Source organism: Monodon monoceros, unplaced genomic scaffold (assembly GCF_005190385.1).
Source record: "Monodon monoceros isolate NGI ecotype Baffin Bay Population unplaced genomic scaffold, NGI_Narwhal_1 Super_Scaffold_4, whole genome shotgun sequence".
Taxonomy (NCBI): Eukaryota; Metazoa; Chordata; class Mammalia; order Artiodactyla; family Monodontidae; genus Monodon; species Monodon monoceros.
This window is the reverse complement of record NW_021703781.1, coordinates 1,807,297-1,828,293: the sequence shown is the minus strand read 5'-3', so window position 1 is coordinate 1,828,293 and position 20,997 is coordinate 1,807,297. Positions and strand designations below refer to the sequence as shown.

General features: G+C 45.0%; 1 protein-coding gene across 2 annotated transcripts in view; it reads left to right on the top strand.

The window, feature by feature from the left end:
* The window catches only part of TTC13 (tetratricopeptide repeat domain 13), a 70,015-nt gene extending 49,657 nt beyond the window's left edge, over positions 1-20,358 (top strand). Inside the window, exons 11-21 of one of the 2 annotated variants that reach the window (XM_029244711.1) lie at positions 3,442-3,572; positions 4,540-4,672; positions 5,512-5,604; positions 7,916-7,999; positions 8,831-8,915; positions 12,514-12,620; positions 14,880-15,015; positions 15,978-16,057; positions 17,826-17,904; positions 18,047-18,126; positions 19,609-20,358. In XM_029244711.1, coding sequence (XP_029100544.1) covers positions 3,442-3,572; positions 4,540-4,672; positions 5,512-5,604; positions 7,916-7,999; positions 8,831-8,915; positions 12,514-12,620; positions 14,880-15,015; positions 15,978-16,057; positions 17,826-17,904; positions 18,047-18,126; positions 19,609-19,723 — 1,123 coding nt within the window. In that variant the 3' untranslated portion in view covers positions 19,724-20,358. Of the gene's footprint in view, positions 1-3,441; positions 3,573-4,539; positions 4,673-5,511; positions 5,605-7,915; positions 8,000-8,830; positions 8,916-12,510; positions 12,621-14,879; positions 15,016-15,977; positions 16,058-17,825; positions 17,905-18,046; positions 18,127-19,608 lie in introns of both variants that reach the window. The other variant, XM_029244710.1, reaches the window with a different exon arrangement.
* The last annotated feature ends 639 nt before the right edge of the window (positions 20,359-20,997 follow it).

Sequence of the window (20,997 nt, the reverse complement as noted above, 5' to 3'; positions counted from 1 at the left end):
GTGTTAGTTTCCGCTGTACAACGAAGTGAATCAGCTAGACGTATACATATATCCCCACACCCCCTCCCTCTTGCGTCTCCCTCCCACCCTCCCTATCCCACCCCCCTAGGTGGTCACACAGCACCGAGCTGATCTCCCTGTGCTATGCGGCTGCTTCCCACTAGCTATCTATTTTACGTTTGGTAGTGTATATATGTCAGTGCAACTCTCAAAGTGAGCGCTTTAAGTGAAGATTTTTTTTTTCTTTTTCAACACTGAGCTGTAAGTTCATCATAATATCTCTTGGTCAGTAAATGGCTTTCTATTCATGTTTCTGATGAATTTATTTTTGAATTGGATATGTCCGCAAATATTTCTTTTAGCTTACCTTTGGGCATCGTCTTTCCTTTTAGCGCGACATTCCCTGTTAATGTGGGGTAACTTCAAATGTACTTATACTTCTTGGTAGCGTTTGATATGCATTATTCCTTTACCATGTTACTTTAAAACAAATTTCTTAACATATTAAAAGTTTGAAATTACAGCACTGGCCAATACTGCTGCAATATGGCAAAATGGATATGCTTAAAAGGCTATCCCATTACAGAACAATTAGATTTAGAACAGAAATTAATTCCTGGCAGTCTAGCAGTGTCTTAAAAATTAGGAAAAATCTGTAAAGATCAGCTCCCTCTATGCCTAAAAAGAAAGAAAAGAGAAAGTATTCAAACTACAGTGATGGATGGTAAACACATTTTAACGGAAGAAGGCATCCTATCCAGTGGAGTGCCTTGAGGCATGGCAGGGTGGGTTTGTTGACCTTCAAAGGGCTAAAGTGATCCCATATTGGAGGCATTCCCAGGATCTCAACAGAAGCAGACGCAGATCCTTCCTGGGGAGAAATTAGTGCCCATTTGTACCCCCAGTATTCCCACAGATTAAGATCATGAGTGTGAGAATGAAAACCAAGATGACCGAAACCATTTGTGAGAATCAACAGAAGCCACAAACAATAGACTTTGACCCTTAAGGACTTCAGATATTGGAATTGTTGAAAACAGACTCTACGATAACTCCAAATGAAATGCTTGAAGAAATTATGAAGAGATCACAAACATGAGGAAGAGACATGAGATTATAAAAAATGACCAGACAGATGCCACAGACCCACATGCCGCAGACCAAAAACATAAGCTCTAGGAATAGAAAATATAATCATTGAAATGAAGAATTCAGTATACTGGCTAAAAAGCAGATTAGATATAGCTGAGAGAAAATTGCAGAATTGGAAGATAGAGCACAGAGAGTCAAGGAGTTAGAAAACTTGAAAGAGAGCAGATACGTAAAATGTAAGAAGGGCTAACACTTGTGTGTGTGATTGAAACTCCCGAAGGAGAAAATGGAGGAGAGGCAGTATGTGAAGAAATAATGGCTAAGAATTTTCCAGAACGAAGGAAACACATTCATAGATTTTTTTTTAAGAAGCAGGGTAAACGAAAAAAAATCCACTCAGACACATCATAAGTAACTGGAGAACACCTAAGGTAAAGAGAAAAGTCTTAAAAATAGGAAAGTCATATCACCTACTTAGGGTCAATTATTGGACTGACTGTAAACCTTTCAACACCAACAGTTTCTGCAAATAAAAGTCAAACAGCTAATTAGAAAAGTGCAAAAGACATGAACAGGTAATTTCATCAAGGGGAAAACATGAATGGCAAGCATGTGAAAAGATGCTTCAGTTCATAAATCTATAAGACCACATGAGATGCTTCACCCACTAGGTAAACAAATATTAGCAATACAAAGTCTGATAATAGTAGTATTGACCAGGAGGAGGATATGGGGAAATTCCTTACACTGGGGGATAAATTGCTCCATGAACTTCTGCCAGCAGTTTGTCCTTATTGTGTAAAATCGAATATTTGCACGTCCTACAATCTTTAAGTTCCGCTCCTGTGTATATTCAGGAGACAACCATGTACCTGTGCACATGTCTGCTTGGAGACCTGTTGATAGCAGTTTCTTTGTTCACAACTGAAAACGAAATCATCCCAAATGTTCATGAACAGAAAAACGGATAAATGAGATACTGTCACATAGTGGGGTATTATACAGCAGTATAAACAAATGACCCAAGCAACAGTGTGGACTAATTTTGAAATATAAAGTTGAGTAAAAACAGCAAGTTGGTACACTGCAGGGTCACATCATTTTCCCCGTAGAGCTCATAAGCAAAACTATAGAATATATTGTTTAGGGATATACATATGTAACCTATTTTTTAAAAGAAGAACGTCAAGGAATCGTGCACACAAAATTCAAGATAAGTTACCTCTTCCTGGGAGGCAGGAGGATAGGACAGGAAAGTGGCATACAAGTAGGTAGAGCTACATAATTGTTCAGGTCCTTTCGTTGAGTAATGAGGTTGTATGCTTTTGTAAGTTTCAATAATCAAGATAATAAAAACCAAATAGATTGCTCAAAGAGGTATGTATGTCCTCTAGCACCCCTTTTTAGAGAAATACTTATGTGCAGGAAAGCGGGGGCGCCTGAAGGGCTGTCCTTGGAGAGGCCTGCTCACCAGGCTGGCCCTGGGCCGGCGTCTGGGAACGGGGATTTCGGGATCTCCCCCTACCCCCAAGTGCCCAGAGCTAAGAATGGCTCCCAGCACCTGCGCCATGTGTGTGAACAGTGTGGTTCATGCTGAACACCTGCCCTCCTCTGGGGGCCTAGGGTACCTGCAAGGCAGGGGTGCTCACGTGGTCAGCCCCCAGTACAATCCCTGGGCACGGCGTGGCCAGTGAGCGTTTCACTCGGGGAATTAGAGCCACGTGTCTCCCCAGGGTCCTGGAAGTGCGCCTGGATTCCTCTGGGCCTCGCCCCACGTGCCTTTTCCCTCTGACGATTGTGCTGTGTCCTCAGAGCCACGAGTACAGCTGTACACAGAGCCTGGGAGTCCTCCTAGTGAATTACTGAACCCTTGGGGACGCTGACACAGCCTGTAACTTAGAATTGCAGTCTTTGTTATGAAAACTTTTAGCAGGTTGGCGGGTAAACAGTAGCAGTCACGTACACAGTCCCAAGTACACTTGGCATCATGTAACTTGGGGCCGGAGCAGGAGATGGACGTAGGGTCGGGTTTGGTTGCTTGTCAAAAGAGGCAGTCCCTGTGTTCTGGAGAGGTTTACAGAACAAATAAGGCTCAGACGTGTCTTCTGAATTGCAGACTAGTTATCAGCGTTACTAACAAGCACGTGACAGCGACTGTACACACACTGTCATGAAGAGTCCTGCTTTGAATTCGTGTCTGGTTGGGTACAGACCACTGAAGTAAAGATCATGTGGTCAGAAGTTCCTTGATTATTTTTGCAGTGGAAGAAGCGACTGCTTTTCAGGTGAAACTGGATAACCAGATATCTGTGGTAAAAGTCTTTATCATGTACGTAATGTTTCTTCCAGAGACGTGTTACATCAGAATTTTGAGAGTTATAAGCCCGAGGTCCAAGAGCTGATTTGTGTAGCTGATCGTTTGGGATCTCTGATGCAGTATGAAACACCTGGTTTCCTGCCAAACAAGAGAATACACAGAGGTATTTTAAAACTATCTGAAAATGGAAGTGTTTATGACAGAGGAGCTGAGGATCGGTGAAACCACGTTGTACTTTTGAAAAGAATCATATGTTGTGCTTACTGAAAATCTCCATGTGATCAGAACAGAAATGTATAGATTCATTCACACTGAATTCTGAGAGAAGAGTGCTTCCAACTTTGGCTCTTATGCTGTTGCTTTGGTGTAGATGTAGGAGGTAGGTCTTCAGTCATTGCTGTAAATCAGACAGCTCATCCACCAGAGCTGTCTCCTTACTGTAGGGTGAGGAGGGATTTGAACCTCAGTTCTTTCAGGATTGGGAGCAGACAAGTGTGAGGTTGCCTCCAATTTCCTCTGATAGAGTTGAGCTTTAGTCAGGCCATCATGTAATGCATCTATGGTCCTGTTAAATTACCAATACTTGTGATTCTTTTTGTTTTCCCCGGTTTATTTTCGTATTTATTTTAATTTTTATTCTTTTTTTTGCCTTTAAAATTTTTTGTCATTTTTTTAACATCTCTATTGCAGTATAATTGCTCTACAATGCTGTGTTAGTTTCTGCTGTATAACAAAGTGAATCAGCCATATGCATACGTATATCCCCATATCCCCTCCCTCTTGCGTCTCCCTCCCACCCTCCCTATCCCACCCCTCTAGGTGGTCACAAAGCACCGAGCTGATCTCCTGTGCCAAGTGGCTGCTTCCCACTAGCTATCTACCTTACATTTGGTAGTGTATATATGTCCATGCCACTCTCTCAGTTCGTCCCAGCTTACCCTTCCCTCTCCCCGTGTCCTCAAGTCCATTCTCTACGTCTGCGTCTTTATTCCTGTCCGGGCCCTAGGTGCATCAGAACCATTTTTTTTTTTTTTTTAGATTCCGTGATTCTTTCGCCGAGTTGTCGGCGAAGATCATTCCCACTAAAGGGTACCTACAAACTCTGTTTTCCCCACATTTCCTTCTTTTAGCCATGGGTTTGGCAGCCTTAGAAGTCATGCAAGCTGTACAGCGTACGTGGACCAGTTCAAAGGTTCGAATGAATGGGAAAACGCGGCTGATGCAGTGGAGAGACATGTTTGACATCGCAGTGAAGTGGAGACGGTAACTGACGTTTCAGTGAAAATAAGCTAGACGTCTTATCATTGTCAGAAAATGTTAAGTCTCCTCTAGTTCACAGGTTTTGAATCCCATTTTATTTACTAATAATTGGCCTTGTAAGTTATGTTTTCCTCTCTACAGTTTGTCAGAAATTCCTGACATCATTATTCTTTGAAATACACTCGGCGAATATTTATGAAATAGGAATTGATCGTTGCCGTGCTTCCGAGCACATTTTTAAGTGAGGTGTTGTAGAAAAAGCGGTCTCTCTGGAAGAGCATATCGTTCATTACCTGTGGTACCTTTGAACGAGCTTCAGTGCACCAGTCTTCTTATGCTTGAAGTGCGGGCCTGGCCAACCAGCTACATTTTAGAGGGGGAACCGCTGATACTCATTTTCATGAGAAAAATCCTGCTCTACTAGCAAACCTGTACTGACGTCTTCCTTGGCCCAGTTAGAACATCTTTTTGGAATCTGCAGGTTTCTGTTTCATACTTTTAGATGTAATGGACTGAGCAGTTGTTTTCCAAAGACCTCTACATGTTTTATTTTGAAAGCTTTTGAACATTTCTAGGTTTTATAAGGTCTTCATTTATTTATTTATTTATTTATTTTTGCGGTACGCGGGCCTCTCACTGTTGTGGCCTCTCTCGTTGCGGAGCACAGGCTCCGGACGCGCAGGCTCAGCGGCCATGGCTCACGGGCCCAGCCGCTCGCGGCATGTGGGATCCTCCCGGACCGGGGCTCGAACCCGCGTCCCCTGCAGCGGCAGGCGGACTCTCAGCCACTGCGCCACCGGGGAAGCCCAGGTCTTCGTTTTTCAATAAGCTCTCTTTTACAGGATTGCGGACCCAGACCAGCCAGTGTTATGGTTGGATCAGATGCCAGCGCGAAGTCTTAGCAGAGGCTTTAACAACCACATCAATTTGATCAGGTATGAACATTCTGTTTATCTTTCCTGTTCTCATAGGAGTTTATTTTAAATCGTCAGTTCATGGAGACCACGAGCAGCCCAGTGCTCCCTCCTCGGTGACTTTTTGACACAAATCAGCTCTGCACCTGCAAGGTCCTTCCCGCATTCCTTTGAGCTAGCCTGGTTGCGGAAAGAAATGCTGTGCCCCTTCTCCAGGCTCTTTGCCGCAGAACTCAAGTGAAGGGTAGAGTGCCAGATTTTTGCCTAGATGTCAGTCTTTAAAGGGCCCTAAAACATCATAGAAAGTAATTAGATGGAGAATATTACATTACCATAAGATCCCGATAATATCGGGAGTTCTTGTGGTGAGGGAAAAACTCCCCCTTCCAACCCTGCAACACCCAAGGCGGTTGGATGAAAAACGCTGTCTGGGTGCTAAGCTGCCTTCCTGGGAGGATGAGCCAGGTTAGCTGGAGAGCTTTTGTTTTGTCCAGAGGCTCTGGCAAGTTAGGGGCGTGGGTGAAGTGCTCACCTCGTTACCGGACCCTTCATGTGCTTAGCCACTCTCTAGATATATGATGAGCAAATACTAAAGAGTATCAGCTTCAGTATCAGACCCACTGAATTTAATTTTAGGTAAATTTTACACCTGTGGTAGTTGTGTCACATCTAAAATGCTTCGAATTCCAGAACCCTGAATCAAGAAAATAGTATAGTATACAACTTTGACATTTAAGTTTAATGGAAATGTTCTTAAGACATTTATTTTTTTAATTCCTAGAAAATAAATTTCCTTTCCCCTTGTGACTTGTATATTCCTGTTTCTTGCAGAATAATTTGTGACATTCACAGGTAGACTCAACTAGCTTTAACTAAAGGCCACTCTCCATGTGCTGTGCAGCATGATGGTGATTTAGCCGTGAAGTACAGCCTCTCACGGCAGAAGGCTTGTAGCTTAGTGACGAAGATGGACCTCACTAAGCTATGAGCCTACCGTGTAGTGTGTTAAGAGTGGTGGTGCTCACGTGTACAGGATGCCGGAGGGCGGGGGTGGGGGCTGGGGGGGGGTGGGTCCCAGTCCAGCCTTCAGGTGATGCTGTTTGGAAAGATGGAAAGCAGAGAGGTGGGTGAGGCATGGCCGCACCTGTGAGTCAGGCATGGCCCCACCTGTGAGTCAGGCATGGCCGCACCTGTGAGTCAGGCATGGTCAGGGAGGTATCACTAATTCATTATGACTGGTGGTTAGTTTATGATTAAGGGGCTGTCAGCAGTCGGGGCTGGAAAGACAGGCAGAGGCTGAAACATAAACAGCTTTTTTCCCCCCAAATATAGCTAACATATCCATGCTCAGGCACTTTTTGTCCTGAAATAAAAGAGAGTCATTCAGAGATCAGAAGCAGAGAAGTGAGCTGAACAGATTTACACATTTGGGTGATCACTTTGGCCACAGGTGGCAGAATAGATGAGAGGACAGCGACTTCCCTTGGAGGCGTGGGACTGGTTAGAAAGTTCTGGAACATTCCGGTGCACTGGTCCCGAGGTCTGGAAAGCTTTGTGGAAGTGAGCTGGAGGGGAAGAGTGGATACTGAGAAGGCAGGGTCGGAACACTGGGGGTGGGTTAGAAGTGAGGGCGAGCGTGAAGCTGCGGGTAGGCGGTCCCATTGCCGAGCGGGCACGTGGTTGCCCCAGTAGGCCAGGAAGCCCCAGGGCAGAACGTAGGTGAACACGCTGGGGAGCTGGGGTGAGTTCCTGAACCTGAGGTTTGACTCGCCTGCGGGGAGTCCAGGGAGCGGTGCCCGGGAAGCAGTTGGCTATGTGTGTTGCCGGACACGTGCGTCAGCTGGATGGGTACATCGGCGTGTTGGCTGTACGTGAGGTTCTGGGAGAGTTTTAAAAATGGGGGTGGGGATAGAAACGGGAGGAAAATACTATTTAGAGTGGTAGAGGAGATGAAGACAGCTAGTAAGCTGGACAGCAAGAAGGAGTATTAGCCCCTAGTGCTATCAGGAGCCCCGAGGGGCAGGAGGGAGCATATTGCCGAAAAAGGGAAAGGATCCATAAGGGGATACAAGCCTGAGCCCCGTTTAAGTACCTGAGGACTTTTCTTCCTGTTTTGGCATCTCCAGGGCTGAGTTTGGTGCCTTTCCCACCAGCATAAGCCCAGTCGCTGACCATCAGTCTTGCTTAGACAGGTGTTTGTTTCTCCCGTTCTTTGGCTGCAAACAAGCGAATTTCCCAGCTCTTTTATTGTCCTTTTGAATTAACTTTGAAATTAAATATTGTGTGGAACATATTTCTTTGTAAAAACATTCTTAATTGTTTTTTCTTACAGGGGTCAGGTGATCAACATGAGATACCTGGAATATTTTGAGAAAATTCTTCATTTTATTAAAGATAGAATCCTAGTTTATCATGGGTAATCTTTCAATTTCCTTTTCATAGTAATGGATAAATTTTATGTATTTTACATTAGTTATATTTATGAAACTTGAAAACCAAGCCTATTGACAGACCAAACAAAATACGTCATATTTTTACATACTGTTTGGAACCATAAAACCTTTCATAATCATTTATCAACCTTCTTTTTAAGAGCTCCACAAAATCCATGGACCTTAACCGAGTATTTTTATCTTACACACATTGCTGTGACTTTTCTAGCCTCTTTGAAAGCGTCTAGGCTTTCTTTGAATTCAAAGCAGGATGTTTCCTTGAATTTCTTAATTAGGGATTAAGTGAGGGATTTTCGCCTTAATACTCATTCTCCCTCAACTGAGAGGCAGCACAGCATTGACAGGACAGTGGACAGAATGCTGGGGAAGAAGGAATTCTGAATGTTAGTTCACCAGGTAAATATAAAATTGGTATAAGAGCTTAGTAGGGTACTTCCATTTGAGCAACTTTAGGAAGAAAAAACACTCACTTCTAATTTCATAGTTGGAATAGGAGGATCAATGTGTTCTGACCAAGCCCAGACCCATGCGTGTCCACACAGACGTTGGCTGTCCATCCTTTCAGGTTTTCCCCAGTTCACATTCTAGACAGACTGCTCTCTTGTTTGCTTAATTCTCATCTGTAGCCCAATACTCATTAGATTAAACCATCCCATTATTTCAAAACTTTGTTTGTGGTTTAGCCACAAACAAAGCCACTAGTAATTAAGGATGATTTATTTAAATTAAAGGTGAGAGCATAACTATTAATTTCTGTATTAATTTTAGTTGCCATCTCTCTTTCCCTTTTTAAGAGCTAATAATCCTAAAGGATTGTTGGAAGTTAGAGAAGCTCTGGAAAAGGTCCACAAAGTGGAAGACCTCCTTCCAATTATGAAGGTAAATTTATCATCAAAATTGCAGTAGGCGTTTTTAGGGGAAACAGTTAGTACTTTTTAAAAAAATTTATTTATTTTATTTTTATATTTATTTTTGGCTACGTCGGGTCTTCGTTGCTGGGCTCGGGCTCTCTGTAGTTGCAGCAAGCGGGGGCTACTCTTCGTTGCGGCGCGCGGGCTTCTCATTGCGGTGGCTTCTCTTGTTGCAGAGCACGGGCTCTAGGCTCGTGGGCTTCAGTAGTTGTGGCACGCAGGCTCAGTAGTTGTGGCTTGCGGGCTCTAGAGCGCAGGCTCAGTAGTTGTGGCGCACGGGCTCCGTTGCCCCGTGGCATGGGGGGATCTTCCCGGACCAGCACTCGAACTCGTGTTCTGTGCATTGGCAGGCGGATCCTTAACCACTGCGCCACCAGGGAAGCCCCGTACTTTTTACAAAACGAACTCGTAATTATTAAATGTCTGTTTGTTAACAAGTATTTTAAGTTTTATAAAGTGTGCTACTTGAAAACACTGATAAAAACACATTCTGCAGAATAACGAAAATACAACAAAACGGACCCTAGAAGGTAGGAAAATGGAATAAAGAAAACAAAGTCAGTTCAACTAAAAGCTTACAGAAAGAGAGGGGGGAAAAAGGTAAGGAGGAAATGTCTGTAATGGATGCTGGGTCTCAACATGACGTTAATAATCGATCCCTCACTGAAAGAATGAGCATCTCAGATCGGTATTTTAAAGCCCAGCTAGGTTCTGTTCACAGGAAACACCTACAACGAGATGACATTCAAAACGTTGAAGGCGGAAAGGTAGGCAGGCAAATGCTACTGAAGAAAAGCAGGTGTGGCAGTATCAGTATCAGAAACATTGGAATTCAAGATAAAGGGCGTGTCAGGGGACAGCAATTATATTGTTTAAAAGTACAATCCATTAAGAAGTTATAATTTTATGCACCTTTTCTCCACCTAGGAACATAACTACCCATAATGCACCAGCAGCAGGTTGGTTTGGTTTTTTTCAGCTAATGGTTTGAACTATAACATAAAACTTGAATCAATGTTCTCCTTGTAGCTATAGTAGATGAGATTGATTTACATCAAATAAACATTAAGAAATTTCTATGACTGACCAAAGCTTATCCATTTCTAAAGAATAACCAGGAAGCATCCCGTCATGGACAAAGCCGTGAGCTGACTCTGTACCCAGGGTCCAGTCTGCTCGCCGGGTTTGACAGGCTCTCCCGGTCTCATCCCAGGCTCTCATGTGTTGGAGAGCCGTGATTCCGGCTGACCTGCTCGTTGTGAGGGTCTCATGAACTGAGGCAGTGGTTCTCAGTCTTCTCAGACCCGTCTTAACTCAGTAAACATGTTCAGATGTTCCCTTTACTGCACTAGAATGAAATTCATAAAGGATGTATCCCACCTACTCAAAAAATTATTTCAAAAGTCACCACAGTGCCGTAAGGGAGTTCTAAAAGGTAAGTTGTTTATAGTAGAAAACCATGTATTTCAGTGTGTCAACATTCAGGCATGTCTTCATGAGAAGCCACAAAGAAGTAGCCAGTTGCTTGCACATATGTGTATAATCTTGGTGAACGTGACAGCGACAGATGCAGCCCTGTATCCATGTGTCATTTGGTGACTCAAGTATCACGAGCTACGATGTTGGCGATAACGGTTTTCTGTAATGGTAAACCACACTTAATAAAGTTCCACACAATGTATAAGTATCCTCTTTCCTCAATGTATATGCTGTTTGCATTCCTAGGAAAGTCAGTGTGTATTAAAATTGTAACAAATATTTAGCGTGAGTGTAAAACGGAGTCTGGTTCCAGGCCTAGATAATCATTACATTATAAACACGTTCTTCATCTACACGGAAGTCCAGTGGGAGTCGCGCCTGTGTGACCGTCCCCAGCACCTCATCCCCGCAGCCACCACAGTATCCTATAAATTCCCCAAACGCCCCCGAAGGGGCAGAAGGGCCGCGCCGAGGGCCGCTGGATGCACCAGACAGAAAGAAAACTAGAGCCTGACTCAGGTTTTAGTCTTTAGCTGTCCTGTGGGTATTTTAGGCATTTAAATTTACTATATTAGGCAGAATACAAAATCAGCTTAGGGATATTTTAATATATGTATATCTTGGTCTAAAAAGAAAAGCACAATGGAGAAAAGGCTGCAGTAGCCTGGAGAGCAGCTAAGGGGCCGGGCATCACCCGCCCAGTGCCTGGCTCCCAGTGCAAAGTCACTGCCTGTCTGGCCACATCTGGGAGTGGCCATCCCACTGTGGTTTTGCACCGCACCTCCAGCCAGGCTGTGGGCACACTGGCCTTTCTAAAGGCACACGTAGAAGTATGTAAAAATACGCCTTTGTGTTTAAAGTGCTTGGTGAATATGATGCCATGACAGCCTCCACTGAGATATAGGTACTTTTGCTGAAAAGTACGTGTACTTTTTCAGCACATTCACTTTTGCTTTCTGAAAAGCCAAGTTCAGATGTACCTCAGCTCCCCTCGGGGCAGCTGGTTAGTAAGTTAGGGGACTGGACGTCGAGAGGGCCTGGGTCCCTGCTTCCACTCTGCCACTCCCTCGTGCCAGCTCGGGCCAGACCTCACCTCATCTCACCAACTTGGTTTCCTCACCTGTAAGATGGAGGTCGTGTCCTGTCTTATGGGCATGCTGTGGGCATGAAAGAGCATTGGCACATACTAAGTGTTAGCGCCTTCTGCCTCTACAAGTCTCTGTCCTCCTACGGGACACCTCCCGTCTCGGCCCCTGCCGCCCGCTCTCCTGCTGACGTCCCTTCATCTATGTCCTTCTCTGGACCTTGGTGAACGCCTGCTGGCTGTCTCTGTTTTCGGGCAAACTTTCCCTCCAGTATCTTATGCGAAGCACGACCTCTTTTAATTTTACCATTGATTCTCTTATTCAGGTCTGTCAATCCTAAAAAAATGTTGGCTACACCAAATAACCAAATTGGGGAGGATTTTTCTGGAGTAATTTATTGGCATTTCACTTTGCCAAAAGTGTTTTCAACAGAAAGCCGTGTTCATACTCATCACCCTTAAGGGCCACTCTGATCTCTGTGTAATTCCTTTAGAATACTTTGCTTTGTCACTCTGTGGTCTGCGGAGTTGGGGTGTGGGCACGCGTGTGTATAAAATTCTCAGGTGACAAAATTCTGAGTATTTGCAGACAGATGAGAGTCTACTTTGAAGAAGCAGTAGAATAAACACAAGGTGCTCTTTCGAATTATAGGCTGTTGAGTACAACTATGCTGCAAAGTATCAGTGTGGCTGCCGCTTAAGATGAACAAGAGAAAAGACCCCAAGGGAGCTCTTAGCAGTGAGCAGGGCCTTGCCATTGCAGGGAGGCTGTGCGCCTTTTGCTCTGAGGTTCTCTGCTGCCCTCTGGCAGGGGCCACGGGGAGCGTGACTTGGGCTGGGAGTCTGGGTTGGGGCATGGGGCCAGGACAGAGAATACACGGTGTCTGGCACACCGTGACCCTTCTTAAAGACATGAAAGTCGGAGTCGGCGCTGCACAGTGGCAGTTGGGAATTTACAGTGAATCTCACCAGTAACGTGAATTTTCTTTTTCCCCGAAAGCAGTTTAATACTAAAACGAAGGATGGGTTCACTGTGAACACAAAAGTTCCCAGCCTCAAAGACCAAGGGAAGGAATATGACGGCTTCACGATCACTATTACAGGAGACAAGTACGTGTGCTTCCCACGTGCGGGTGCGCAGACGGGGGCTGGTGTCAGAAGGCATGCAGACGCTTGGCGCTGCTGCGGGAGATCGGACCTCCTGGGCTTTGGCTGTCTCCTAAAACGGAGATGATCAAGGTCCAGTGTGTAACGAGAACCAGCTTTTTTTTTTTTTTTTTTTAGCGTGACGTTTAGATTATTACACCAGCAGATAGATTTTCTGACTGTGCTAAATCTAACAACTTTCTAGATATCAAGTATAATGTCTGATGTGGTTTGTGGAAAGCATTCTTCCAGGTTCTTGAAGTTTGTCGTGGGTAAGACTTTTACTAATTAAATGGAAAAAAGATGAGAGATTGGCAGGTTGAAGGCTATTATTGGATTTTTAAATATAGGTTTTAAAGTAGTATGAGAGTATAAGTGCAGTCTTATTGAAACTTTAGAATACAGATAAGCAAAGATTAAAAATTTTAAATCATTGTTTCCTTTAAAAACTGAGATTATACTGTACATATTGTTTTACAACCTGTTTGTTTTCTACCCTTACTACCAACATTTCCCCATATCCTATTCTTAGAAGCATTTTAAAAAATTGCATAGTATTCCATTTTAGGGATATTGTAGAGTTGCTCCTACTAATTTTTTTGTCATTGATCATTCAGGGTGTTTCCCATTTTTTCACCTTATCAGTAGTAGCGCCGCAGTGACCGTTTTTATTAATGATCATTTTCTTTACATCTGAAATCCAAACTTCACCTAGGAGCCTCCATATCCCTTGAGTTCTGGGTGGAATGACCTTGACCCTCTCCATTCACTGCCGTCCCCAAAACACCGCACTCCTCATTTGCTTCCCTAGGAGGCTCCACCACTTCTGCATCAGGGACTTCCGGCAGCTCAGCGGTGGGAGCCATGTCCTCTCAGCCCCTGCTGGGCTCTGGTTTCCTTGTCCAAACTTACACAGGCCTTCATGAGGAAACCCCCGTTTAGCAACTTCCAGATTCTATGACTCTGCCACGTCGTTGAGGTCTCCGTCTCTAACCCAAGCCACTTGTCAAAGTACTTTCCCAATAAGGGTCATCCTCCCCCAAGAAGGAATTCCAGGGTTTTCTGTCGAGGTGAAATTTTTTTCTCCTACCTCTTCACCCAGGCAGAAATGCAACTGCCGAGTAAGAGTCCATAAGTCCTTCCCTGAAACGCAGCATCTTTGCTCAGCTGTCTGTCTCACCCCATTTGTTGTCAGTCTCGCTCGGGACCTCTGACCCCTACTCATGACCCATGCCTCCATCTCCGGTCTCCTGTGGCTGACCCGTGCATCCTCGGGTCCTAAGGCCGGGTCCATGGGGCGCCCCCGTGGCTCCAGAACTCCCTCCCCAGTCCATACCCTGCCGTGGCCTGTTGACACCAAAATCGGCCCCCGTGCCGTACATTCAGGCCTTTTGTGATCATGGCCTCAAACAACGCTTCCTGCCTCCCTGAAGCACTTTCCTGCCAGCGCCTGGCCTGCTAATTCAGCTGGACTGCTTGTTCGCCGAGGTCACCTCCCACCTCCTGGCTCTGCGCCTCTGGCATCGCCGTCCTCCTCTTCAAGACCCAGGCTCAGGCCCCTTCCTCCGCAAGCATTTCCTGTTTTCTTCCATGTCTTCCAGAGTAGATCAACTCTCTCTCCTTGGGACCTCTGATGAACTGTTACGGCTCTACGCATGGGCTCATCACAATCTGTGGCCTCGTTTCCCCCTCCGTCCCTCCATCAACGTGGCAGCTCTGCTGTGTTGTCCTTTAGAGGGTCTGAGGAGTATTTTCAGCGTTTGGGTACCGGCGTTATCCAGTAACTACCTGTTGCATAGAATTTATATCCTCCACAGAGCCTCACATGGAGCTCATGCAGCAGAAGCTTAATAGAAAAGGAAACAGCGGAGGCCCTGAACTCGCTTTCAGGGCACAGCCCCGGCCCCTGCTCTTCTATTGTAATAGGGTGGCTGTCTGATAAAATGTTTCCTGGGCATTGAAATACATTCTACTCTGTGTAGTTTCCTCCTCCTGTGTTAGCTGAAGCTCATGTAAGCAGGGCCTACAGTTAGACTGAGCAAAACCGTATTTTGTGGAAAAGCTGCCTGCTGTGAGCCACGCCCCATCTGTCTGCTCAGAGAGGCAGAGACAGTCTTCCTTGCGTCCTGTGCCCCCGTCGCCACGCTGCCCTCCCCACCCGTCTGTGCTTAGCTCTTTGAACCGTATCATACGTGCCTTCGACACACCTTCTTGTATTTTTAGGGTAGGCAATATACTATTTTCCGTGGAAACCCAGACCACAGAAGAAAGGACACAGTTATATCACGCCGAAATAGATGCACTTTATAAAGATCTAACAGCGAAAGGAAAAGTACTGATTCTCTCATCAGAATTTGGGGTAGGTTTCGTTTATCTTCATTTTATCCATGCTTCTTCTGATTCTTTTGTACACTGCTTAAAGCCTTTACCCTTTCCTTGGGATTACACAGTTTATGCTTGAAATCAGCTTTAATTGAGTGGTAAATATTTCTTTTAATATTCTTGTAGAGACAATTCCCGTATTTAGTAAGTACAGAAACTGGGGAAGGGGAATGATACATGTATGTAGTGACTGTGTCATAGTATCAGAAATTTGGGCTTTGTCAAGATTTGAGAGAACAGGTTGGTCCACGATGGACATGACCTGTGCTGCATTTAGTGACACTCTCCTGGACTGTGACCTCTGCCCTCCGTTGCTTCCCCGACTCAAGGTGGGGCTCCTTGGTTGCAGGAGCTGCAACGTCACCTCCGTCGCTGTAGCTGTCCACTGTGTGGAGAGTGTAGTGGCCACTCCATCCGCATTCTGTAATGGATGCCCGTGGCCCTTGGGAAGTTACTTTGTTTCTCAGGATCTTAATCAGTTTATACCCATAAATTAAGTATACTGATCACCTAAATCTCAGTGGGTGGGGGTAGGGCACTAGACAGAACCCTGGAGTAGAGAGGCCTGTAGTCTGAGAAAGTGTATTCAGTATTAATAAGTGCTTTGTTTTATTTTAATCTCAATGTATATGTCGACATTTCAAGTAACATTATAGACTGAAACAGATGTCTAGGTTTATCAGAAACGGTTGCAGTTTTAAAGGCAGCTGGGGACGTACTGCTCTAAACCGAGCTGAATGTATACCCTCTCGTGAGAAAAAACATCATTGGGAAGAGTATAAAATATTCAAGGATGTGGAAAGTAGGTTCTTGTAGAAGAAGAAGGAAATAATCCTCTTCCTAATGTAAATGCTTCTGATGTGTCTTGTCACCTGATAAGAAATGAGTTCATAATCTGTTATTTAAGTTCATAAGCACATGTTTTTTTTTTTTCCCTAGGAGACTGATGCTGTTGGCAACTTAATCTTATCTTTAGTTTATTACTTTTATAATTTAATGCCGCTCTCTCGCGGATCCAGGTGAGTGATATCCTCTAATCTGACAGTTTTTGGAGTGAAGAACGCACTCCTTTTGCTTACATCTCCTGTGTGGCCCTGGGTACAGGTACCCCAGCAATGGCGGGAAGACCCCTTGGTTTTTTTCAAAGTCCACCCAAACATGATGTCCTTGATCTACTGCATCACCAAGAGTCTTGGAAGGTAGTTTTAAAAGAAGGTGCTTGGCGTTTATAGGCTGGAGCTCGAAGTCTCACTGTGTGCGCACGTGTGCGCCCTGTGCTTTAATTCCTGATATTTGCCCAGACTGTACCCTGCCCTGTTCTCCCCTCGCCCCCAAGTTTTGGCCATTAATTGACCTTTAGCCCTAACGTTTAATACTTTTGGGTCACCAATCATTGCAAAGTATTTTTGTTATTATGAATGAATTCTTGCTACTTACTGAATTCACCAGGCATCTTTCAGGTGTCATTCAAACAAGGATGCATCTGTAGAGCTTTCTTTTTCTTCCCTTTTCTCTGGTACCGTGTACAGTAAATCATGCGAATGGCGTATGCCATCGTTAGCACATGTTTGACTTTAAGATGCTTTGGCTAAAGTAATACACTTAAATGTCTTGATCTTTAAGTACTACTTTAGAAAGTAAAACTCTCCAAAATGTGGTAGTAAATGTTGTTATAATATGACAAAAGCGTTGGGGGCGGGTGGGGCGACATGGGCGAAGGGGGTCCCCTGTGTGGTGATGGATGGAAACTAGGCTTGTGGTGAGCACTCCGGTGTAGACGGGTGCGTGCCCTTACACGGAACTTACATAACGGTAACGACGGCATTGAAACAAAATGGGAACATAAACCTTGTGCCTTCGGGACAGTCGTCATTAGATGTGCCCGCGATGCCCTCCACGTGCCGCCTTCCGCCCGCCGCCCTCGCAGGCGCTGTGCACGCGCGTGTCCTCACGGCGGCTGTGCCGCCCTGCTCTCTGCCTCCCCACGCCCCCAGCCCGTGCCCACACCTTCCTGTCTCCTCCCCCCACCGCCGGTCCGCTTCCCCCTCCTCTGCCTCGGGGGCCCCACCCGTGGCCCTCGAAGATGCAGCGCACGTGGCCGCGGCCTCAGTGAGGGCTTCCCTGGCAGGCGACCCCGGGGCGGGCTCACTCTCTCTGGTGTCCGCTCGCCGGGGCAAGACGCCTGTCTTAGTTGTCTTCGTCCTGGGCTGCCTGGCACAGGGCACAGAGCTGGTGCCACAAAGACGTCAAGATCCAGAGTGAGTCCGGACACGCCGGGATGTCCCCGTAGCTCAGCCGGCTTCGGGCCAGTCTGTTAGTGCGTTCTGCAAACGCGTTCTGCTTGTTTCGTCTTCGGGGCCACAGCGTTTAATGTTTAAACGATAATATTAATATGTTTGCATTTACAAAGTATATCGTATATATTGCGTTTTAAAGCCACGCCTCATGAAGGTGTTAAAAATATAAGCAGGCACATTTTCTAATTCACTCTTTCACAAGAAGAGAAAAGCCAAGTGAGGAGAAAACTCCTAATTAAAAGATACTTTTTGTTCTCAGAAAAATATTATTCTTACACGTTTACCCTTAAATTAGTAAATCAGTAAATAGTTTTATTAGTAAATTAGTAAATATTTTTAAGGCAAATGAAAATATTCTTATGTTTAATGTCCAGAGAATTCTTAAGAGAAATAAAATGTCATCTCTTAGCATGGAAAATCCGTGGTAAGCTCTAACGTGGTAACTGTCCGTGGCCTGGGACTGACCGGTAATTGTTCTTTACCTAAACAGTGTGATCGCTTACTCAGTGATTGTGGGAGCCCTGATGGCGAGTGGAAAGGAAGTAGCAGGAAAAATTCCCAAAGGGAAGGTATGTCGGAGCTGGAGCTGGAAGGGAAACGTTTAAATCCCAATCTGTGGAGTTTTGTGTTGAGACACACGAATGCAACGGCTCCCAAAGGGAGCTTCCCCCTGCATGTTTGATCACATTGTTAAATTTCTTTCTTTTTCAGTTGGTTGACTTTGAAGCTATGACCGCCCCTGGTTCAGAGGCCTTTAGCAAAATAGCTAAAAGCTGGATGAACTTGAAAAGGTAACTGCTGGATAGGGGTCAAACAAAAGGATGTTACAACTGAAAAGGGAAAGAAGGGGCTCCCCGTTACTTTTCGAGCGTCGTGAAACTGGAATTGTACTCATTTTTATGAGTTATGATTATACAATGAATTGAATCCACTTTTCAAGGTTAAAATGTTTTTGCTGTCGCGTAAGACCCCTTAACAGGTGAGTATATGGATAAACGTGAATAATGAATAGAGTAAGGGAACCAGTTTGTGAAGAAAGGGTTACAAATGTCTTATTTATATAGTCAGATACCCATATCTCTTGCCTAATCCGCCCTTTGTCCCAGACTCTCAGGGTCAGTATTCGGGAGCGACTTTGAACGCTGAGCTGCACCCGATTCAGACTGAGTCTGGGTGGTAGTGCCTGCCTTTCAGCTGCATTTTTCCTGCACTCTAGGTTTTGGGAAGGTGATACTTTATTGTTATTTAGGTGCGGAATACACGTGAGTCAGGAAATGCTAGCCAGAAATTACCCCTGACGATTACGGTGGGAGAGCCTAGCAGACTCTGATCTTTCCTGGCCCTTGTTTTCCGAAGCACCACGGGGAACGTGTAAATTTGCAATGAAATAAAACTCACAGATGCTTTCAGAGTTAGTTAAGAATAAGCAGATCTCACTGTTCAACCTTATTTATTCCTTTATATCATAACCACTTCCAGTCTGCCTTTCGTTACCTACTGAACACAGCAACCTCTCTAAAAGTGGCTGGATAATTTGTGCTCTGTTTAAAACAGAAATTTGTGTCTGTAGGACACTTTTGTCCGGTTTGCAAGAATCCCATGAGCTCTGTAATGGAAACTCCTAACAGCTACACCTTGTTGCAGTATATTCTTGTTTCACGTTTACTAGTTTACACATGTTTTAGTGACACGACCATAAGGTCAAAGCCCTCGCCTCTGTTTCCTACATCATTTTACAGTGTTGATCTTTCAACAACTCTTTAAGGAAAAGATAGCAATACTACCCTATGTTGTACAGCTGCCGTTTCACAGCGTACCTTGACACCCGTCCCATGCTCCTGCTAGCTCTGGGAGTTAGGAACCCTCTCCCTCTTGCTGCAGATATGGGAAGCGGGGCTGAGAGGAACCCCTAAAGCTGATAAGGGTCAAGGCTGGACCCGAAACCTGTGTCTTCCGGTTCCGTGTCCAGCATGCGCCCCAGTGGGACGTGTGTGCGTAACGCTCACTGTGCAAATCAGGGGTTGATTTTTCTTTCTGAAGACTGGCTGAATTTCCCAGCAGCTCGTGGTGGGAGCCTGCCCGTACCCCACATCATCACTGCAGCAGGGCCTGCTCTGTTCACAGCGCCCCCTGCTTTGTAACATTGTCTGCTGTCGTGCGTAGGGAGTACTGGAAAGTGAATATCGTAATAGGAATTAATAGACCGTAAGCTTTGCCTTTTTTGTACAGTTGTGTTGATTTTCACACCCTTGCTTTGTGTTTTTCTTTTTCAGTATCTCACCTTCTTATAAGACTCTTCCGTCCGTGTCTGAGACGTTCCCAACGTTAAGATCAATGATCGAGGTGCTCAACACGGACTCCTCCCCACGTTGTCTTAAGAAACTCTAGTTACGCTGTGGTATTTATACAAGTAAAGGGCCGGACCTCTTGCTTCTTAAGTTATTTTTTAAAACATGGAATTATAAAGAAATTAGGTCCTTTATTACTTTTGATACCAATTTTTGATAGGAATCGAATACTTGAAGTCATTTTCCTTACCTTTCCGAACCATAACAAAATTCATGGAAGAGGGTGTTGGGGCGACAGAAGAGCTCTGTGGGAGGGGAGGCATACGTATTAGCCAGCGGCCTCTTGGTTTCCACTTACAAAGTCATACAACCCCTTCCTCCCAGTGAAGAAAGTTTATTCCCAAAACCAAAAATCAACAACAGAACAGGAGTGTTTTCATTCCTTTGAAGATCTGGGTATTCTTCAAAGACCTTCTTTTTAGGCACATTGTGAGAAGGCATCTTGTCTTCAACTCACATAATCTTCATGCGTGGGCTCTCCGTTTCGTTTGAACCACGGGAGGTTCGTGGCCATCAGAGTGTTTCCGGAGCTCGTGGCCGGGAACGTTGAATGAGGCAGACAGTTTTTGCCAGTGATTCAAACACTGAATTGTGGAAACGTGTTTGTTTTTCTCCTCTTTGCTGGGAAAAATAAATGGGGGTGATTTCTGTAAATCACCAGTTTTTGACACTGGATTATGTACGTTTTCATTGTGTGAAACAGTTTCACTGTCAGGTTATAAGAACAGTCAGAAAATTGCTGCTTTCCTTTTTCAGACAGGGTAGATGCCAGTAAATGGGTTCAATTAAACTGTTGCCATTTCCAAATCATTTTCATTTTTCTTTGATTTTTGTTAAAGGGTTAAACTAGTCACTGCTTCTTTCTGTCATTTAGTTTTTGGCTCGCAGGCTTGCACGAGAGGGACACGGCAGTGTCTGCAGGCGTCCACGCTCGTCGGCAGGGACTTAACGCTGGGCGCTGGCAGAGTTGTCTATGGTCTCAGCTGAATGTGGCCATTGGGTCAGATAGGACTTGCCTTTGGACAGATGCTGTTCTGGGTCTTGACGTGTGCTTCAGAGCAACCACCAAGATTGGCTCATCTTCTCCTCTCATCTGGATGGTGATAGAAATTGTCAGGCACACCTCACTTTAGAAAGAGATTTCACACCCACAGGCCAGCTTTCCCCTGGCTCTTCATTTTCATATTACAGATGAGGGAGTTGAGGCTCCGGCAGGTTGATGACTCTCCCGGGTCCCCCAGCTATTAAAAGCCAAGGTGCTAGGATCCAACCAGGCCTCTCTGACCCCCAGGGCCTAGCCTGCCTCACCACGGT